Genomic DNA, 22458 nt, shown 5'->3' with positions numbered 1-22458 from the left:
TTTCCCCATTTGACCTTGAGGTGCACCATAATATTCTTATCTCTCAACAGATGCTTCTCAAACATCAAAAATGCAGTAGACTGACACACTCTTTTGTGTCCCAGAACTCACGTGAGTCGGGCAGCAGGGGTGGCAGCATAGGTGGTGTGGGACCCTTGGCGGAAAGTTACGCGACCTGTGCTCTGGAAAAGTAAAACACAAGCCGATACTTTTTTTGCCTTCGGTAGACAAAAGATGCCACCTGCCCTCCATACATGGGAACACACTTCTCCATTTACCTTTCCTTCTTCTTGCCTGTTATACAATTCTAGGAAAAGGCAGCACAGGATCTGGCATGGGAGGGCCCAGTTTCAAAAGCCCCCTCCACCTTTTATGAGGTATAGACCCATGGCCACCCTCCTCTCTTGCCCAGCTCCTGGTGTCTGTAAGGGAGGCTCAGAAAACCTGGTTCACATAACCAATGTGGAAGACAGGAAAGAGCTGGCCCCCCTCAATGGTGTTCGTAGCTGGCTCTCCCCCTCCCTGGCCATCTCTCACTGCCACCAGAGCACAGACGCCCAGAGAACAGGGCTCGTGCTGGGAGACAGGTGGAGTAGCCTCCCTCGGCACACTCGCACACTCTGCCAGCATTAGCTAACAGCTCCTCAAACACCCCTCTGAGATAATTAAGCATTATTATCCCTATTGGCAGGTGGAGACGGTAAGGCAGAGTGGTTAAGTGACTTGGTTATAACTGCTGGGATTGTTCGAGGGAGAAGCAGTGCCAAGAAGGGAGTGAAGTTCAGGAGGCCAGAAGAGCTTAAGCTATTTAATGTGACTAATTATTTTTAAATAGCTGTTGGAGGGCAGGGGCAGGAAGAGAGTTTAGAAGCGTGGCTAGCGTACATGGTAAGGCATCAAACATTGCAATAAGAAGTATACTGAGTGTACCTATTAAAATGAGCTGCCATGGACAGTCTGTCAGATGCTTCTGTCTTGTGAATAAGAGGGAAAAAAAAAACTGAAGGCCGTGGTAAACTCAGCGAGGACAACAGAATACACCATAGGCTTCCCACAGAGCTGGACAGAGGTCTCCATCTGAGAGTTCCAGGCTTCTCTGGAGACAGAGCATCCCCCCACTCAGCAGCCCTCACCTCTCGCCCTGCTATGTCAGGAGCCCCTGCCAGCTGCATTTCCGTAGCAGGTGCAGCCCTGCCACAGCGCAGCAGGAAGCCCATGGGTCCTCTGTGCACAGGGCGGGAACGGAATGGGAGAAGAATGCAGGTGACCGAGGGTCACAGGGGAGACATATGGGGCAAAGGTGGGAGGGCTGCCATGGCCTACTGACAGATAGGAGCCATGGAGACACAGGACAGGCCCGGGGTCACTGGCTGGAAAAGGAAAGGAAAACTATGATGTCTTAGGGTGGACCAGGGCTAGGGTGGGCAGCAGTGAAGCACAGTGGTAGAGGGGCTCTAGGAAAAAGCACAATCCCTGCCATCTTCAGAGAAGCAATTGTTGACATAATGAACATGGCCTAGGAAGTGAAAGGTGGACAGCAGGGTGACCCTTGAGCCTCCTCAGCCCTACCTGTCCCCTATTCCATGGTCCTCCAAGCCAACCTGTCACCAAAAGGGCCTGGAGGCTCACTCCCCGCTACCCCCCTTGAAGGGCAGGTGCATCCCTGCTTACTACCTTCCTGATGGCATGCCAGCTCTCTCCATGGGCGGTCTATCAGCTGGGAGGCAAAGTGCACCGAGAATCTAAAGACCATTGGGCCAGTTAATCCCATGGCTCTCTCCAGGGGCAGACTCTTCAGGAGACCTGATAGCAAGGTCCAGGCTTCGGGGACTGCGCAAGGAGAGAGTAAGCCTGTGCCTTTATTGAGCTAATTACCTCTGTGGGATTCCCTGGACAGTGCCCCACTCAGGGCAGAAGTGATGTTCCCTCCCCCTCTGCTGACCCTGGCCTGGCCCAGAGACGGGACCACCTGCCTGCCTGTTGGATGAATGAAGGCAGCTAGTGAATTATTTAGCCCTTGTCTCTCCACCGTTCTTTTTAATTGTAAACTCAAGAAGTTCTGCGTGATTAAAAATAATAATAATGCCCATATCCTAGCCCCCACGGGCTGTTTGGGTGTGGGCAGTAAAGACAGCTGTTTGCCCTGACGGTACAGTGTAGAGAAACGATGTCTGTTTGGTTGAAGAACAGGATTTTTTTCCCAGTTGGGAAATGTCACCAAGTGGCCTTTCTGTTCTTCACACATGAAATACACACTATCATCCGCATATTTTTAGTTAATTTATGTCCAAATAGGCCTTTCTCTAGCTGCTGGGAAATGATGTTTAGGCTGCAATTACCTTTCGCAGCATCTCACAGAAGGGTTTCAGGGCTCACAGAGCTCAGGGGAGAGGCAGCGGGGACCCCACCCGACTGTAAATTTTTCCATTTGTAGTTATTCAAATCACATATTTTATTACTAGTACGAAATACATTGTGTCATTCATTTTGGAGGAGCAGCTAATGCTTCAAGAAAAGCTTTGAAAAACATTCTATTTAGAAACAATTTTGTCTGCAGCTAACGCTGTGTGTCTTTTCGAGTTGTCTTTTCTCCCAGCCCTTTTTTTTCTGTTCTATGTGCCATTTGCATGACAAACGGGACCATCCTCTCCAAAAGCTCACCTGTTCCTGCAGCCTGCTTCCCACCTAACATTCCGCATTCTCTGTATGTTGCATCATAATCCTTAGCATGGTAATAAATTACAGTGTCACCATCAAGATTGTGGCTTCTGGAAAGAAATAAGCAGCAGGGCAGGATGAACTCTTTTAGAAGATGAGAGACTGTTTTCATGCAAATTCCTGGCATCCTGGGGAACTGGGAACAGCCTCTTTATTATATAGACTCAGTTGCAATTCAGCAGCCAGAAGCCATTTCCACTGGTTGTTAGAAGCTAGTAACACTCAGAGAAGGATAACCTTTTAGGCAGAAACTTCTTTTCCTTTTTGACTGATATAGGTCTCATCTGGAGAAAAAAATGACTTTACTGATTAGGTTGAGGAAAATGGGTCAGTGTACTTTCAGAGTGCTTTCGTTTAAGACCTTCATTCTAAAATACCTTTCTAATTTAATGCTTAGACACTTAGAGCCCACTTTAGACCAGGGCAGTGGGAAGTGACCGTGGAACAGGAGGGGGTGTGTCACATGGATGCCCCTGAGGGCAGGGCCATCTGTGTCTGAACTTGTCCACAGAGGGCTGCACAGAGCCCCTCGCACAGGCAGATGCCTCGCCCAGGCTGGTCAACCACACAGTCAGGATGGTCACTGCTCCAAGGGGTGTGTCCAGCCTGCCAACTCCACGGTGACTCTTGACAGAAAATGCAAACTTCTTCTCAGTTCCCCATTTCCTCTGGGCCACAGACATACTTGACAGAAACATTAGTGAAGTCAATTTGCTGCTTTTTCATCATTTTAGGATCTTTTGAGGTCTAGTGCAGTATTGGCCAATACTTGCCATGGGTACAAGTGGGTGTCCCTCACCCAGGGCAGACATTGTTCACCAAGGCCAATACTCCTCTTCTCTGCACACCAGGAGGCCTAGCCCAGAGGTTCTCAGTGCTGGCTGCCCATTGGAGACACTGGGGAAGTTTGGTTTTTTTAATTGCCATGGATATTCTAATTTATTTAGAATCTCTGAGAGTGGTGCCCAAACATTGGTGGTTTTAACATGCTTCAGGTTATTCTAATGTGTAGTAATCAGTCACAGCCCTTTGCTGAGCCCAGATGATGCCTCAGAATCCTTCTCAATTCATCCACTAACAATGATCAGAGTTGGTATTCAAGATGGAACCTAATGCAATCCATGACTTATGCTGGCTTGATCTATGTCAGTGCTTTTCAAAGTGTGAAAACCATACTGGGAATCTGTTAGAAAGGCAAATTCTCAGACCCCATCCCAGAGCTAGTAAAGTTAAAAGTGTGAGTTGAGACCAGTTTTATAAGGCCTCCAGAAGATTCTGATGCACACTCAAATTTGAGAACCACAGCTTTTACTCGTGTTTGCACATTAGAATCACCTGAAGCATGTTAGAACACACCAGCACTTAGGCACTACTCCCAGAAATTCTAAATACATTAGAATGCCCATGGCATTAAAAAAAATTCTCCCCCATGTGATTCCAATGGACAGCCAACCTTGGGAATCACTGGGCTAGGCCTTCTGGGTATGCAGAGAGGAGGGTTATTGGCCTTGCCTTCAGCCAGTGTTGTGCACTTACAGTGTGGCTACCTAGGCCTGGAGTGGCCGCCTGAGTCTGGGGACACCGCTAGTAGAATGAGGATGGAATTCTCCCTCAGGCATGCCGGCACAGGACAGTCCTCCAAGGTGTGGACTGTGGCTGAGGTCTGATCAACAGCACTGAAGAAATATTAGAGGGGCCCTGCGGTTAATGGAGGGGCTATAATATAAAATATTGGAGGTATTGGAGGAAGCACAATCTTCACTCCAAAATCCCACTGCCCCCTAAGAGTAGCCCTTCATGGCTTTGCTGCCAGGAACTTAATAGTATATTTAAACTAGTACCTGGTAAAATTGTGTATTCTCAATGTGTTAGTTTCCTGTGGCTGCTGTAACTAAGTACCACAAACTGGGTGGCTTTAAATGACAAAAGTGTATTTGCTAACAGTTCTGGAGATAAAGGTGTTGGCAGGGTCATCTTCCCTCCAAAGTTTCTAGAGGAGGATCTGTTCTATGCCTCCCTCCTAGTTGCCATCAGTCGTTGATGTACTTGGCTTGTAGATGCGGTACTCCAGTCTTAGCCTCCATTTCCATACGGTGTTCTCCCTGTGTGCCTCATATCTTTGCATGGACTTCTCATAAGGAAGGACACCAGCAGCAATTTTAGGGCCCATCCTAATCTAGTATGATTTCATCTTAAACTTGATTGTACATTCACAGGTATCACAGGTTAGGACTTCAACATACTGTTTTGGAGGACACAATTCAGCACACAACACTCAATAAGTTCTTATTTAAAGGTAACAGTAATATACTGTGTGGGTTGTGTAACTATCATATTGGATTTTCACAACCCCAATATATTTTATATATCATATACCTTTTGGAGTAGTGGGCATTATGAAATCCAGAGCGATTACATGATACTTTCAGTCAAAAACATATCACTTCCAAGCGTCAAGCGGATTCTACCATGTACCACGAGTCCAGTATTTGGTGAACAAGTACATGATCACATACACGATATTCATAAGTGTCTAGATTCCTGGCATAATCCCACCGAGGCTTAGTCTCACACAGGATGGTGGAGAAAAGTACTGTAGCAGTGCCCAGGTGCACAGAAGCACTATCCTCTGGGCTCCTCCAGGATAAATAATCAGACCTCAGCCTGGAAACCGTCACATTAGGGCAGGCTCTAGAACCAAAGCTCTGTGCTATGCCTACCTAATCTCACTGTGGCAAGAGAGTGAGCTGGCTGGGTGGCATCAGGGAGGTCCACCGCCCCTCTAGGGCGGGGCTGAGTCTCATCATTGCCATGTCCCCAGCAGGGCAGTGAGTACACAATGAGTAGTACAGAGATGCTTGTTGCAGGCCAGCTGAGGCCTAGGGACTGAAGTCTCCATGCTGAGATCTGCTGGCAGGTGTGAGTATGAGTCAGACTTGACCTGAAGATGGCTGAGTTAGGATTTATCCACTGCCTGAGATCTTCTCTTAGTTCATCGGCTTACACACACAGACACACACACTCTGTCTCTCTCTCTCAAGTTTGTCTTAAGTCTGAGTTAAGATATAATTATCTGAAACAGTGGTTTTCAAACATTTGAAGAAGTTCTTGGCAGCACAACCATTCCATGCAAAACTCTGTGTGGAAGGTCCACGTGGAAGGTGCATGTGTGAAGTCTTACAGGGAACTCATAGCCCTGGTGATGGTGAGGTGCCTCTTCCTCCTCTCCTCTTCTTCGTCTCCTCTTTCTTCTCCCCCATGCGCCAACAGTGACCCCCATGGCAGCTCTGAACAAATGCTGTCCCTGCAGAATGCAGACCTTGCCCTCAGCATCCCTGGGGGAGGCAAGTCATCTGGTGCACTGCAAAAACCCATGCCAGGGACAGTGTTCTCCTCAGGCCCAGTGTCAGCCCTTCTGTGCCCACATGGATGCAGGTTCCTTCCCAGTGAGCCCCATCCGTTCTTCACCACCCTGAGAATTCTTCCTGCATGTTCCCTACCACCCAGCAGAACAAGCACTTTTCTGTGCCCCTTGCACATGCCTGCACTGGGGAGCCAGGGACACTTAGAGCACTTCACAGTCACGTGGATGCATTGGCTGTGGCCTTCCTTGTCCAGCAGTGGGACCTTCCTGGCCAGCAGAAACTCTGCCTGCCATGGCAGCATCCCACTTCCTTTCCTTCTGTTCCCCTCCACAGGGCTGGTCACCATCCTCTAAATTAATAGATTTCCTTTCACATAATTGAAGACATGTTAAGTAATCATCCCATAATTACCTCTGAGCATCAGAAGGCAACACTGACAATGTGATGTTTGAAAAGATAGAAGGGAAGTTTAAAATTCCCAAGAAAGAAATCACCCATCTTCGTGTTTCCCTGACTTTGCATTTCCTTTTGTTCTGCCTCTGAGGTGAGATCAGTGTCCCCCAGCTCTTCCACTGAGTGGGGGAGCCGGTCGTGACAAGCTGTCAGCTGCCTGTCCGGGGTGGGGTGGGGGTGCTCTTCTTGGAGACCTGGCAGCCTGCTGGGATGGAGGGGGTGGCAGTGACAGGCCAAGCTCCGTGTTCAGTGAGGCCCAACCGTGCAAGGTGGCAGGAGGGCTGGGGGCTCCTTGCCGTGACTCTGGCACTGCGGCTTTCCAGGCAAGAGGGAGCAGCTCCACAGCTGTCACTGACAGCCCCTGGGGTCTGCTCCAGACTTGGCAGAGGAGGACACTTCCAGACTCCCAAACCAAATGCCGCTTTGAAATTCAGAAGAGCCACACTTTCATCTCCCTCCCCACTCTCTGACACCAACACACACACAGGATCAGCAAGCCCTCTCTCTCCTTTACACACAGACCCACGCTGCCTGACACGTTTTCTCTGTCTCTCGTTCTCTCTCACACGTATTGACAACTTCTCACTCACACAGAATCTCATACTCTCTCTCTCTCTCTCACACACACACACACACACACACGCACACATGCAGAATCATACTAATTAAACTTCTGCTCTCTCTCACCTCACTTAACCCATGTATTTTGAGGAAGCAAAAACCCCTCTCCTCTTGGGGAGCCCAGGCCACCTCAGAGTGTGGCAACAACCTCCTCCCTAATGTCGACACACAACGTGGGTCTCTGAGCTATCAGACACTGGCCTGCAGGTGTGCAATAGCTCCCGGTTCACTGGGTGGATTTTCCACCTCTCTTCCCAGCCATGGGTACCATGTAGATAAAAACTAGTCAACTCCTTTATGCTCTGGAGGATGGTGAGAACAGAGTGTCCTGTTGCAGCCAGCCCAAGCCTGCCCTCCAGGCATTTGTCACATTGCTGGCATTTGAGCAGAAGACGTCTCCCACCACAAAAGCCTGCCATCATCCTCAGGGAAAATCAGGACTGTCTTCTTTGCAGAAAGCTGGAGATGGGCCTGGGGAGGTCCAGGCCAGGTTGGCTTTATTCCTCTCAGTCCCCGGATAGGAAACCAGATAAAAATATACTTTGCAGTTTGCTCCTTTTTTTCCTCTCTCTCTCTCTGGCTCAGATTAACCATTTATACATGTTTAAGGTATTTTTGCTAACGTCCACCATGTATCTTTGGTGATGTGAGCAGACTGCAAGAATGGTCAGTATAAAAATAGTCTCCTTTGGCGGAGGCATGAGGCAAACGTGGAGAGGAGTAGGGGGCAGCCGCCTTGCCCTGTGCCACCACTGCCGCCAGCAGCCACAGGTTTCATGTCGTGTGGGGTAGACAGAGTCCAGGCATGGAGAAAGCACTATGGGGGCAAAATACTGGTATTTGGCATGAAGAATTGAAAATGAGGATCATATTTGCTCTGGAGAATGGTGAGCTGTGGAGGGCAGCCTCAGTGAGTGTTCCACTTTAATACCCATAGGCCCCATTGATGCTGGACAGGAGAGACCATGCCTGCCTCCTGCTCCGTGCTCGCCTCCCTTTGCTCCCCTTAGGAATTCTGTGCTTTAGCTCTCGTGGACGGCTTGCAGGTCCCTCCCCTCTCTTACCCCCGGCCTTTGCACATGCTGCTTTCTGCCGGCACTTCCCTCCTCCTGTTACTTTGCCTGGTTAACTTCTACTTGTTCTCTAGGGCTGAGCATAGTGAAAATAATAGTTAACACCTGACTGTGTAGGTGCTGATGAGAAACTGAGGCATGGAGAGGTAGGTTCCTTGCCCCCCATGACACAGGTAGAAAGGGGCAGTGCTGGTACCCACACCCAGCCAAAGGCTCCAGAAGTTCTCAAACACTGCAGGAAACTGCCTCCCAGACTGCTCCTGGACATCCTTCCTGACCCCTCGCTATGATAAGGAGTCTCCTTTGGTTCTCAGAGCACTCTGTACCCACCCTTATCTTCACCTTCCTCTCTCTTGAATTTTTTTTTAATAATTCATTTTAAGTTTCTGTTTTCTTGTCTGCTCTGCCTGACCCCATCCTGTGCAGCTTGAGGAAAGGAACACTAGGTGGCTCATCTCTGGGACACCAGCCCCTCAAATAGGACCTGGCACAAGGCTGTGGTTATTGCTTATTTGTTGACAGGGTGAATGAACGAATGGATGGATATAAATCCCTTGGGTAAATGGTGCTGGTCAAGGTCTGGCAGACAAGCAGAGCCAAGTGGAGAGCCAAGTCAGAAACTTCCCGTATGGGGTTGGAGGGCAAGAAGGAGAACTTAAGGGTGGCCCCTTAGAAAAGCGATCTCCATCTTCCAGTATCTTCACCTCCACTGAAGGACAGGAGGAACAGCCATCAGGTAGAGAGGACACAGCACTGGGCCCATGAAACCCCACTGCAGCCCGGGGCTGTCTGCAGGCTGCAGAGTTTCACAATGGAAATGATCTTGTAGTGGGAGGCTCCTCCAGGAGGTATGCCTCATCACTCTTCTTTCTTTTTTGTGTCATTGTGTTTCCCCTGGACCCAAATGTTGTAGCTTTTGCCTTGCCATGGAACAAAGACAACCATAACTTGTATCACATATAGCCAATCTCATGTAGTTCTAGTGTGATTTCCACAGTTGCACACTCTCCTCTCACCTCCCCACAACATTAGCATCATATGTGGTGAATCAGGGCACATGTGGTGTGCCCAGTATGGCGTGAGACGAGCTTGGGCCATGCTCACTTCCTTGAGCTCATCTAAGTAGGCACAGCAACATATGGTTCCATGGGGCAGGGACTGGCATGGGCCTCCTAAGACACGAGATATGGAAAGATATGGGAGTGGGGCTGTGCACACCAAGTTTTTTTTTCCTGCCTTCAACCAGAAAGCTGATGGTTGGGCTGACCATGTTTCTCCTCCTTCCAGGGTGGAAAGATCCCCGTGAGATGGACAGCTCCAGAGGCCATTGCCTACCGCAAATTCACTTCGGCCAGCGACGTTTGGAGCTACGGGATTGTCATGTGGGAAGTCATGTCATTTGGAGAGAGACCCTATTGGGATATGTCCAACCAAGATGTGAGTGTCCATAGCACCTGGTTGCCACAAACCCCCTTCCAACAAGTCACACAGGCAGTAGCATACCAAGCCCTCCTGTTTTCAGCTCAGGGCCTCATAACCTGAACTTGAGGTATCCAGGGTAGGGGATAGAGGGACACTCTTGGCGTGGATATTTGAACTAATGAAAGAGCCCAGCCTGGAGATATGACAGTTCCAATGACCACAAAGCCTGTGGAGGTGCCCAAGCCACAGACTCCAACCCAAGAGACAACAGGCTGGTTCTGAATGGTCACGGATCATGAATAGGTCAGGCCCCAAATTAAGCAGGAAACTCTACCCTTCTACCCTACACAGAGCCTGGGATCTGTGTTCTTCTTCCTCATGCATGACAGAAGGGAAGGAGCCCTGGTATGAGGGCCAGGGGCTCAGTTCCCAGCCTGCTCTGCTTCTGACAGCTGTGCTTCATCAAGGCAGTTGCAGTTTCTGTGCGGGACTCACAGTCCTCAGCTGTAAGGAGGGTAATCATAAAAAGCCCTTCTTCCCTGAGAATTCACTCCTCTGGGAGCCCGTGTCACCTACTAGTAGAGGAGGAGCTGAGAAGCCTTCCCAAAGCTGGTCAGCTACAGATGGGCCACAGGAGTGGGGCCCTGTCTGCCGGGGGTCAATCGCCTCCAGGCTGCCCTCATGGAACGTGGCTGGGAAAGGAAAGAGAAAGTTTACCTGAGACGCTTTAAGTAGAGGCCTTTTGGCAGTGTTCCAAATGGGAATCTCTGCTCCATAATTACTAAAGGATGAGGAAGTCTTTTTAGGATGATTCCTTTGATAAGGCTCCAGTGGAAAGCCCTGCCTGGATGTTAACACTGCCCTTGACCCTGGGCCATTCCCCAGGGACCACTCCTCTTTTTGTGATTTGAATACATACCCTCCCCTTGGAGCTGAGAGGATTTCAGCTTGCAAAGCCTACATATGTGTGTTCTCCACTTGTTCTTCCCATCACTTTGGGGGGTAGTTCTTATTTTTCCCAACTCATAGGCTCCAAGAGGAAGGGCTGTCCCCAGTTCAGATCTTGGTCCACTGGGCAAACAGCCACACTGTAAACAACTCTGTGGTTGGGTGGACCCTGAGGCACTCATAAGCTTGCGAATCCATAAGCCCCCTATCCAGCCAGAGGTTTATGACCATGGTAGTTGCTCATAAGATTGAGAACGGTGGCAATTTCCCAGAGGTTGTGCAAGAGAAGCTGGAGTACTTCTGTGACAGTATTCCCCGCTGCCATGGGCAGAGTGGGTCCAGCCTGGAGTGGGTGAAATGGCTGCATCCTTAACCAGGTCCCAGTGACAACCATAGTTAGTGTCTATTATCTGGACAGCCACGCCTTGCCTCTGCTCCTGTGGCCTCAAAGCAGTAGGTGTTGGAGTTGGCAGAGAGGTTGCTTTCATGAAATCAGTGGCACCCTGGCTCCATCCATACTGTCTGATACATGAGTAAGAAATGATAGCCAAAAAAAGCAGGCCCATCTTTTCTTACCCAAGACCTTAATCCGATTAAGAATAATTCAGCTCACAGAGAATGGATTATGAGACCGTTTGGCAGGCAAGCTTTAACATTCACGGTATTTTCTGTCAATGCATTTACCTATGCTGAAAACAAATATTATAGAATTTCTGATATTAGATTTCCAGAATCCCCAAATTATTCTTGCAACACACAGTCATGGTATGCTAATTGTGACTCAGCATTGTGCTTGCTAGTTCTACTCTTGAGGGGTTTACAGTCCAGTGGCGTATACATGGGGCTTTGGGAACATCTGAGTGAGGAAGGGGAAGGAAGGCTTCTCAGATAGTTGACGTTTGAGATGCATCTCAGAGGGAATAAGAACATCTGTAAAGCAGCAGTTTGTTCTGATTTTATTGTATTTCTCCAAAATAAAGCCCCTAGTGCAATTCTGCTCCCTATGGGAGGTGGGAGGTGACTTCATGCCCATTCAGAAAGCTTCTTACAACCTGGCCTGGGAAAGAGCCAGGAGGGGCTCCCAGCTGCTGCGCTGCAGCTTCGCTCATGAGAAACCACTGAGGTGGTGGCGGTAAAGGATGTTACAGATGACAATTGAAAGGCTTTAAGGAAGAGAATTGCAGAGGCAAGTCGGAGTGCTGGTAATTAGGCTTCCAGAGCCCAGGAAGGTCTTTGAACATGAATAGAGAGTTTGTCAGCCAGAGAGAGCAACTTGGAAGTTCTGCTGCTTGGATGTGATTGACAGAGATAATGAGAGTGGCAGTGTCTGTGGAGAGGAGCTGCAGTTATATTGAAACATCAGAGCTCAACTTAACCCGCTCTGCCCTGGTTCCTCCGCTGCTCTGAGCTCCTTCACTTTGCTCTCCTCAGTGGAAGGTCAAGGAGGCACCACCCACAGCCCAACTCACTAATGGGAAATCCGTGTCTCGGGCCAGCCAGGAGCCCCCACTGAGGAAGTGAGGGCAAAAGGAGGGGCCTTGCTCATTTCCCAGAGGAGCCCCAGTCACTTCGTCTGTTGCCTAAGAGCACCTGGGGTTAGACCACCTGTGCCTGGTCCCCACCCAACCCCCACACCTACCGTCTCTGGATACAGGTGAACAAAGGCCACCCCTCACCCTGCCTCATCCCTGGCCCTTTAGTTAGGCCCCAGGATGTTTACTTATACTGGCCTTTGGGATGGCCAAAAGAGCTGCTGTAGACCATTCAAAGTGAGACGGCAGTGAGCTCCAGGAAAGAGTTGCCTATACTGGTTCTCTCACCCACACACCTTCACTCTTACTTCTCTCTGGAAATGTCATCTTATCTCCTTCTAATCTTCAATCTTCTCAACATTCGTTTATCTCATCCTGTTATGGACCAAGGGAAGAGGCCCTGAATTCACTCCAGTTTTCAACTCTGCTCAGTAGGACACCCTATGCCCCCAACCATAGGCCATACCTTTCCATATAGTTCAAACCTGGTCACTGGTGTTTAGAGCCATCAGATGGCCATATTGAAGGTGTTTCTCCACGCCTCCTCCCTGTTCTCCACACCTACTAGCGAGGCAGGTATGACAGAGAATGATCTCAAAGTCCCATGAGAGAACCAAAAAAAATTTTTTTATATAATGATGTTTTAATTTGACTATAAGTTATGTGCACTCAGGAAATTTAGAAAACACTCAGATCCGTAAGAAGAGAATACAAATCTCCAAAGGCAGAGATTTGAATAGGTAAATGCTGCCCATCTGCCAATTAATGACCTCAGTATTTTTTTCTTTGGCATGGAGGGTAACAGCTGTCTTTTTTTCCTATGTGCAAGAAGCATCAATGCTCCCAGAGTTTCAGCTTGAGGATTAGCAAACAAAGTTATGTAGAAGAAGCAGTAAATGGAGTAAAATTCCATTTTGTAAACATAGACGTGGGAAGGGGTTCCCATAGCTATACTCTATCCTGAACGGTGAGACATGGGGATGTGGAATTTATTAAGTCTCTTTCCTATTCTAGAGCAAGTAGGAGAGTTGTCTTGTGCACAGGAAAATTAGTTTTTTGGGGCTCTAGCATCAAACAATTTGGGCAGAGGTGACATCAGTCTAGAGCTACATGAATAACACTAGTTGCCTTGCACTAGAAGATTTTGGGGTCCCCTAGCCCCAAAAGAAGTTGAATTTGGACACTAGCCCCTCTTGCTGGTCCCACCTAGCTTGGCCTCAGGCAACTCATGGGACCATTCAGTGGGGTAATCCCACTTGTCCCCACAATGAGTGGAGACTCTGTGACTAGGACCCTCACTTTGGTTGCCTGGAAGGAGCTTGAAAAGGGCACAGGTTTACGGGCCAGGATAATGGGAATGATGCCTGGCTGCTCACTCTCATGGATCACTTAGCTCCACTCCGTGTCCCTGTTTCATGCCATGAAGACCCCAAACAGCTCCAGGTGCTGTTCTCCAGGCTGAGATGATCAGGGCAGCCCCACGGAGGCCTGGTATTATGTGGCTTTCCAGGTGTTCAAAACTTAAAATCAAGCACCCCTGTGACTTATTCCCAGCCTATCATCTGCTAGCTGTGTGCCCTTGGGCAAGTTCATTCACTGCTTTTGCCTCCCTTTTCTCATGGGGAAAAAGGGGTTAAAATGCCCTCCTCAGAGGAGAGCAGGGAGTTTGACTGACAACAGTTTGGAGGAAAACTTGTCAGTGCTACACATTGTTCAAAAGTGAATGTTCCTGGTCACTGGATTTTTTAATACAGTGGTATTACTGTGATGGTTTGTGTTCTTCATCATACTGAAGGGAAGGGACGGTGCACCTTGACTGTCTCTAATGACTTCAGGTTATTCCATGATCTCATGCCCCATCTCGCATCCACAGTAATTGTACACAGTAATTGTAAGAATGTAAACTCATTCAAAGCATTCACTTTTTGACCAATGTATGAAGAAAAAAAATTGATCAGTTGAAATGAATCTGATTTTTGAAAGTAGAAGCAAAAACACCAGAAAATCCCTAATCTCCAAATTATTTCCTTTGTTGTTTAACTGTTTATTTTAATATAAAATCAATGTGTCATTATTATAGGAAATAAAAAATACAAGCAAGCAAAAAGAAATGCATAAAGAACATTCAAGTTTCTACCTCCCCAGAGGCAATCACCATTAACTCCATGCTGTACATCCTTCCAGGGTCTTTCTATACGTGTGTATAATTGTTGGGTTTTATTTTGTTTTGATTTTTGTTTTTTATGAAAGCAATATTATAGCACACCAGCAGCTATGCAGCCTGCTCTTTTGCCTAACATTATAATGTATATCCATTTCAATAGATACATTTTTGCAGTATCACTTTAAGGCCTGCTGTTATATTTTAGGCCTTCCATTGTATTATGGGTGCACCATAGTAAGTTCATATGTTTAGCACTTGGGTCATTTATAATTATTTTTTCCAATGCAAGAAGGTCAAAGCAAATGTAATTGATTAAAATGGATTAATAAAACGTGGTATATGTATACCATGGAGTACTACTCAGCTATAAGAAATAATGGTGATATAGCGCCTCTTGTATTTTCCTGGAAAGAGTTGGAACCCATTCTACTAAGTGAAGTATCCCAAGAATGGAAAAATAAGCACCACATGTACTCACCATCAAATTGGTTTCACTGATCATCACCTAAGGGCACATTTAGGAATAACATTGATCGGGTGTCGGGCAGATGAGGGTGGGGGAGGGGATGGGTGTATACATACATAATGAGTGCGATGCGCACTGTCTAGGGGATGGACACGTTAGAAGCTCTGACTGGGGGGGAGGGGCGGGGGGGCAAGGGCAATATACGTAACCTAAACTTTTGTACCCCCACAATATGCTGAAATAAGAATAACAAAATGAATTAGAAATTAAGAAGTACAGGTTGAAAACATGAAAATATGAAAACCAAAGTTTCTTAAAGCTCCTAAAATCCTTATGAAATTGTCCCCCAGAATTTTAAAAAATTACCAAAACTTGATTGGACAGATTCATTTTGGACCACCTTGTTATTTTTGACTGCTGTCTTCATACGGAACCAGTTTGTTTAACCAGATGATCTTCAACCCCAGTCATGTTGCTGCCTGATGAGGATTAAAGCAAATAATGCTTGGAAGACACCTAGAGGGTGTCTGGCATGGAGTGGGTGCTCCGTCAGTGCTGATCCCTTTCCTTCTTTCACTTCCCTTAGGAATGAAGGAATGAGGCCACCACAAGCTTGGGGATGTCTTTTATAAATAGTGGCTTCACTGGGTTTCCCGTGTGTCACTGTTTCGTCACCCCTGGTGCCACCAGCTTCCAGTAAGGCAGAATTAGGCCCTATGTCTTCTAAAGAGAGGAGATACTCAAGCGGTTCACCAGCTCAGTCTTCAACAAACATTTACAGAGTCCCAGTGTGTGTCGGGCCCTGCACCAGGTGCTAGGGGCACAAAGGAGCAATAAGATGCAGTCCCTGCTTCCTAGGAGCCCCAGTCTAGGGGGATCAGCCAAGTGCACAGAAAGTCCATTATGATGGGAGGTGTGTGAGCACAGAACAAGGGCACCTGAGCCAGCCTAAGCCAGGGAGGCTCCATCCTTGGTGGCTAATTTGCAAATAACTGGCTGGTGGCTCATCCATCACCCAGTCACACCTTTTCCTTGTGTGTCACTGCAGGTCATCAATGCCATTGAGCAGGACTACCGGCTGCCTCCACCCATGGACTGCCCAGCTGCTCTACACCAGCTCATGCTGGATTGTTGGCAGAAGGACCGAAACAGCCGGCCCCGCTTTGCAGAGATTGTCAACACCCTGGACAAGATGATCCGGAACCCGGCAAGTCTCAAGACTGTGGCAACCATCACCGCCGTGTGAGTCTGGTGAAACAGGGTGATCCCTAGATGGGGGTGGTCTCGTGGTCAGGGGGATAGCTTGGCACTCTATGATCATGGTCACATCTGCATTTTTAAAAAGAGCATCTGGCTACAGTATGAACTTTATGTTGAGGGAACAAGCATGCATGAAGAAAAACAGGTAGGAGAATATTGCAACAATTGTGATAGAGAAGATGGTATCTTAAATAAAGGTAATGGTTGTGGAAAAAAGTAGGTGAGTCTGAGAGATGTAGGAGGCAAAATGTTTATGACTTGGTGAAGGATTGCACATGGGTACTGAGGATGAGAGAAATGTCAAGGTGCACCCTGATTTCTGTTTTGAGTACCTGGGAGTCTGCTTTGAGAATGTGCCAGAGCAAGTCAGTGCCACCACTGCTCCATTTTTTCAAGTAGCTGAGGATGAAATCAGGAAAACAAAATGTTACCAGTAGATTGGGGGAGGTTGTGGTGAACTGTATCTACTTTTTAAAGGACTATATCTTTGGCTGGTGAGGCTCTCAGATTTCAGTTTACAAAGGAGTTGGGAGCCTCCCCTTCCCCGCAGACCAAATCCTGTATCAGTCTGCCTGTCTGGGTTGACTGACCTGTGACAATGCCCAGAAGTGGGGGATTGGCCGTCTGACTTTAGAAGTCACACCAATTTTGGATTTTGTAAAGAAGGAAGGGTTAGCCCGGGGCTCCACTGTGATCCTCAAACCGTGAGGGATGCTGCCATCAGCGAAGTCTCCGTGAAGCCAAAGATGGGCTCTGTCCATGTGCCTCTGCAGCTCTGAGGTCACTTGTCCCCCTCTGTCCCTCCAGGCCTTCCCAGCCTCTGCTCGACCGCTCCATCCCCGACTTCACGGCCTTTACCACCGTGGACGACTGGCTCAGTGCCATCAAAATGGTTCAGTACAGGGACAGCTTCCTCACCGCTGGCTTCACCTCCCTCCAGCTCGTCACCCAGATGACATCAGAGTAAGTGATGAGAATCCCCTCCATCCAGCCCGCAGGTAGGGGTCAGGGCTCCTTTCCTGCCACTGCAGATGCCATGAGTCCTATTTCTGGCCTCACCCTCAGAGCCCCTCCTCTGTGTAGAAGCAAGCCTGGTCAGGGGAGGGTGCCTTGGAAAGACAAAGGGGGACGTGAGGGTGGGGTGGGGCGGCAGAGATCCATTCTGGGCCCCACATGAGAGTTCTTCAAAGTCGTAGACATATGTCATTTGCCTAATCACCGAGAGCCTCTCCCTCATTTAAGTTTTTAAACTCAACCCATCAAAGAGAGCATCCAGATGGAAAGAACACAGCCAGCCAGCACTTTAAATAACATAGCAGGAAAAGCACTGCACTGATTCAGCAACAATCTCCGACGTGTAGGGAGCTTGTCCTCGTACTTAGATAGCACTTGTCAATAAGCATACATTTCCATCCCCCTCAAATTATTTACCAGTCTGCTGCTCCCAGAGGAGTTTGGAGGAATACACAAAATAGAATTATTCAAATAAGATGAGAGCCAGAAGGGGTCTTAAATATCCATGCAGTCCATCATTTCTCCAAGAATGTTCTGAGTAGCACCAGTTGTGGGAAATGTTAATAGGTTCTCCTTGGAAAAAAGGTCCCATGGTCAAATAAATTTGGGAAATACTGTGCATTTTATCACCCTCTTGGAGATTCACTGCTCATATTAGCATTATAAAGGCCATGCGAAATCCTGAAATAGAGAAACCTAGTTAAAATTATTAAATACCATGGAACCATATTTTCGAGGGGCAGGATTTTGTGGAACTGTAGTTTGGGAAATATTTATCTAGTTCCACCCCTTCCATTCAGCAGATTCTGAAATTGGTGATATTGGTGCTCACCAGTGGCAAAGCTGGGGAACAAGCCTGCTCTTCTTGCTGCCAGTTCAATGTCCTTCTACCCATCCACCCAGGACCTCAGTGATTCCCATACTTTGCTGAGCACTGGAATCACCAGGGGATCTTTAAAAAATCTCGATGCCTGGTTCTCACTCCCACACCTTCTGAGTAATTGTGGTGAGAACTGGGCAGCAGGATTTTTAAAAGCTCCCCAGGTGATTCTAATGTGACGCAAAGGTCAGGAACCACTGGATTAAAGTTGGCAAGGGTCAAATTTTGCCTTCCGCACTCACAGAAACTCAGATAATCCTACCTAGAAATTAACTCTACCCTCTGCCAACACACACACACACACACACACACACACACACCCTAGAGGGTACCACGTGGGCTGCCTAGGCTACACTGTGTACTGGCCTGTAACACATTTCCAATGGTAGAGGATCCCTCAGTCCATCAGGCAGTTGACAAACACTTATTGATCACCTACTATATATCAGGCACAGTTCTAGGTGCTGGGATTCCCTCCGGGACAGGCCAGTTGCTGAGCTCCAGGAAAGAGGGGTGGTATCCACCCCTAGCAGTTGAGCCTCAGAGGGACAGCTTCCTGACACACTGACCCCTTTGCAGTCAATCTTCCTGGAGTCTAGCTCAACTTCTCAGAGGTTTATTCTTTTCAGAAATGACAGGCCCTCCACTTTCTTCAGGGAGATGGTTTCATTGTGCATCTAGCCTTAAATCTGCCTAAAATCAGAATACATTTTTTAAACCTGGATTCATTTCCTAGTGGTGCCTAAAAAAGACAGCCATTAGGAATGACTTTCAAACAGATAGTCTAAATAAAATAAATACATTAAATAAATAAATAAATAAATAAAACGTGCTCACCAGTGGAAAACCAGCTTCCCCATCTTTCACAGCTAAAATGGATGCCCCTAGATAATCGGAGAGACTGTGTTCAGGCATAGAAGTGGGTGTTCGTGAAGACAGGCTATTCCTGTTTTCCCACTGTAATCTGCCTGCATATGGGGACCCCTGTCACATGATCACCCCACTCTGAAGGAATTCCCTTGGTCTGGGAATAGTCACATGAGAAAGATAAGCGGGAGACTAAAAGGAAAGTCAAACTGAAAATTAAGGGATTTAGTTCAAAGTAAAACATGCCTACACACTATTGGAGCAATTCAGTTTGTTTCTTGAGAGATAAAAGATGAAAAAAAGAAAATGAGCAACTTAATAAAATAGATTGTGGGACAATTTATGAATTCAAAATTCAAACATGCATCCCATAAGTATTTGCTAAAAAGCCTTGGGCACTTTGACAATCTCACCCAGCTGTAGCCCCTGGGAAACTGACTACCAGGCTTAAGTGGGGAGGCAGGAGAGCCAAGGTTCTATGGACAGAGAGCCAGCCCAGGGCCCACCAGGTCTGGTGTGGAGGGTACAAAGTGATCAGCTGTGCTAGAGAGGCTTTGGGGGAAATGTAGTCAGGACCTTAGAAGAGTTCTTCAAAGCAGCCCTGCAGGGGTGCTAAGAGCCAGGCAGTCTTGTATTTGAACCCCAGCTCCATACTGCTTATCTGTTATGTGATCTTGAGCATATTATTTAACGTCTCTGAGCCATACTTGCCTTGCTATAAATGTGCAGATAGTAATAGTGCCCATCTCATTGGTTTGTGGTGGGAGGTAAATGGAATAGCACATGCAAAGCACTTGGCCCATCACCTACCAGGATGCACACAAGAAATGGTTGCTGCTAAATTAGTATCATCATTGACTTTGCAATCGTTTGTCAATTTTTATGAAATTCTTTCATATAGGTTTAAGTGAGATAGTATATGGTACATGGGAGAGAAGATGCATAGGTCTCCTAAGGTCAGATATAAGCCATTAACTTGCTCACAACTCAAAGATTAATATAATTCAAAATCCTATCCCAGACATATTCCTTGGATTCCTGCTTGGACAGATATATTAAAGTTATTTTGAGATCACCCTTCTTAAAAATGCATGACATTAAAATTCAAACAGAGGCAGAAAATTGAAACTCAGGGGAAAACATCAGAAGACCAGGCAAGCCCCACATCTTTTCAATCTCAGTGGGTGATCACTAATTTAGGCAGAAAGCTCCACAGAATAACTGAAGCCCCATGGAGTATGCACTTGGAAATTTTCCTTGCAGGGGAAAATTCCAGTCCACTGGAGGGTCGTGGACATATGGAAGAGGCTGCTCCAGAGCCTGTAAGTGAGGACACATCCCCCGAACAAGGCACGACACTGCCAGGACTGTCTAAGCTGGAGGGAACATCAGAGAAGAGGGCCATTGCATAAAGATAGTGAGATTGAGCAAGAAAATATCTAACTGGGAGTTTGCCAGAAACTTAGGCAAACTTAAGCTAGTTGGACTTTAAGCACTTTCATTTGTCTACCCAACTATTATCAGGAGCATGGCTTTGGTGGTGAGTTTTGATCTGTGGAAAGCTGCCCTAACACTAAAGGACTTCTTTTGTGTCTTCTTCCTCCCTAGAGACCTCCTGAGAATAGGGATCACCTTGGCAGGCCATCAGAAGAAGATCCTGAACAGTATTCATTCTATGAGAGTCCAGATGAGTCAGTCACCAACGGCAATGGCATGAGAACTCTCGTTTTCTTGGGGGACGAGAAGAAGAAAAAGGACCAGGGTCAAGGAGGAATCAGAGGTTGACCACTGTGGAATGTGCTGGAGAGATTGGCTTCTCGGCTGAGGAATGCATTTTCATCAGTGAAGAATCAACCGGACCTGTTGCTAATAGGCAACCTCCGTTTCTCAGTGACAGAAGCATGTCTAAGATGTCGTGGGAGACCAAATATATCATAATAAAAATATAAAAAGGTGATGTTCAACAGAAGTGAAGACAAGACAATATGCATCAGGGGAGCACGAGTAAACTCAGCTCCCACCCTCAGTGGGCTGGAGTCATCCATCCACAGGAAGAAAGGGAAGGAGGTGGAGGGAAGAAACAGAGGTAGTGTTCCATTTTCTTCCTCACCAATGACATTCTTTTCTTTTCTCCTTTTGTACTCCTCCCCCAAGAGCCCCTCTCTTCTCCCACACCCGTTTCCCTTTGCTCATGACTCCTGTAGGGAAGTTTCTTCAAACAAACCCAGCTCCTGAGTCTCCAGATGTTGTTCTGTCAGTTGCCAAAGGACTTTGCTGACCACTGCATGGGGATCCAACCAATTCAATTAATGTCTTCATATTGAAGAAGAGATGTACCTTCAATTGAAAACCTTGTTTTTCTTTTGTTTGCATTTTCTGCAAAAAGGAAAAAGAAACCACAAATTGGGGAAAAAAAAGAAAAACCTGTTTCCGTGTGCAACAGCACACATATGTATGTCTGCGTTATAAAATGACTGTGCTTGTTCGTAACAGATGCAAACAAGAAAGGACTGGGAAGTCTTTGTCCCTGGGAAATCCAAAGGGGAAGGAAAGTGGTGTTGGTTTGGCTTTCTGGTTGGCCCAGTTGGCCTGTTGGCTCAATGGGAAGAGAGGAAAGGGAGAAAAATAAAACAAAAGGGGGAAAACAAAAACAACTCTGGAGAGTTTGCAAATTCAGATAGGAAACAGGTGAGTGGTTTGAATTGGATGCAGTGTGGGCCATTCTGGAATGATACTGACTGATCAGATATTCTTGATAACATCTGAAGAAAAGGAGAAGGAAAATGTTTCTGGAGAATGTTCTTCCACATCCCTGGAATCTGCAATTCAAGAGGTGGCAAGGGAGAATTCTTGCCGTACCTGCGGACTGGCTTAGGCCATGTGGCATCCAAGGAATGTTTCAAATGTGTCTGTGTTTCTCTTTACATTCCTTATTGTACCTCATTGTTCAATTCACTTTTGTAAATTCCACCTAACATTTAAATATTTTTGATTTCTCCTTTTACCTTAATCTCCTTGCTAATTTTATCTGTCTAATTAAAATGAGCAGAAGCATGTCTGGGTTTACATAGAATGGCATCAGAGTGTGTGTCCCTGGACTCCAGCGGGTTGTCCCCCAGTTTTGGGAGAATCCTTAACAACTGTCCTTTCTTTCCCCTAATGGGGGAGGGAGGGAGCACATCCCTGACCCCATGGCTCCCAAGAAGCAAAATATATTAGACTCACTGGCACTGACGCGACCCAAAGGAAAAACTGAATAAATATGAGACTCTGAAGATTCAAATGTGAGGCATAAGGAGTCACTGGCAAATAAACATAAACAACCACCCAGAATACATGATTAGCCCTGGCTTTAGTTTACACACTGCATTTGAGAAGTTCACATCCAGGCCAATTTTGTAAAATTTAGATGGCTTGCTTGGGCTGTATCTACAAATGTGCAGTTGGGGGTGGAAGGATGCCAGGCAATAAAAGGAGCTGTGATTCCCAAGAAGCTCATTTAATACATATTTAAGGTAATATCGGCCTTTTCCTCTAGTCCTTGGTAACTTTGATTTCGGGAGGGTCTTGCCTTCTGAAGTCACTGGCCAAGATTCACTGTAGCAGAAAGCTCCTTCAAAGAAGCTCCTAGGCCTAGGGGTGCAGCTCCAATTCAGGGGAGCACATGTTAAAGCT

The 22458-nt window shown here is 47.1% G+C and overlaps 1 protein-coding gene across 1 annotated transcript in view; it reads left to right on the top strand.

The window, feature by feature from the left end:
- The window catches only part of EPHB1 (EPH receptor B1), a 414325-nt gene extending 392469 nt beyond the window's left edge, over positions 1-21856 (top strand). Inside the window, exons 13-16 of the mRNA XM_069473212.1 lie at positions 9518-9667; positions 15811-16004; positions 16830-16985; positions 20392-21856. Of these exons, the coding sequence (XP_069329313.1) occupies positions 9518-9667; positions 15811-16004; positions 16830-16985; positions 20392-20500 (609 nt within the window). The 3' untranslated portion in view covers positions 20501-21856. The remainder of the gene's footprint in view (positions 1-9517; positions 9668-15810; positions 16005-16829; positions 16986-20391) is intronic.
- Positions 21857-22458: the final 602 nt, after the last annotated feature.

The sequence above is a fragment of the Eulemur rufifrons genome, chromosome 7 (assembly GCF_041146395.1).
Source record: "Eulemur rufifrons isolate Redbay chromosome 7, OSU_ERuf_1, whole genome shotgun sequence".
Taxonomy (NCBI): Eukaryota; Metazoa; Chordata; class Mammalia; order Primates; family Lemuridae; genus Eulemur; species Eulemur rufifrons.
This window is presented reverse-complemented; position numbering and strand designations above follow the sequence as displayed.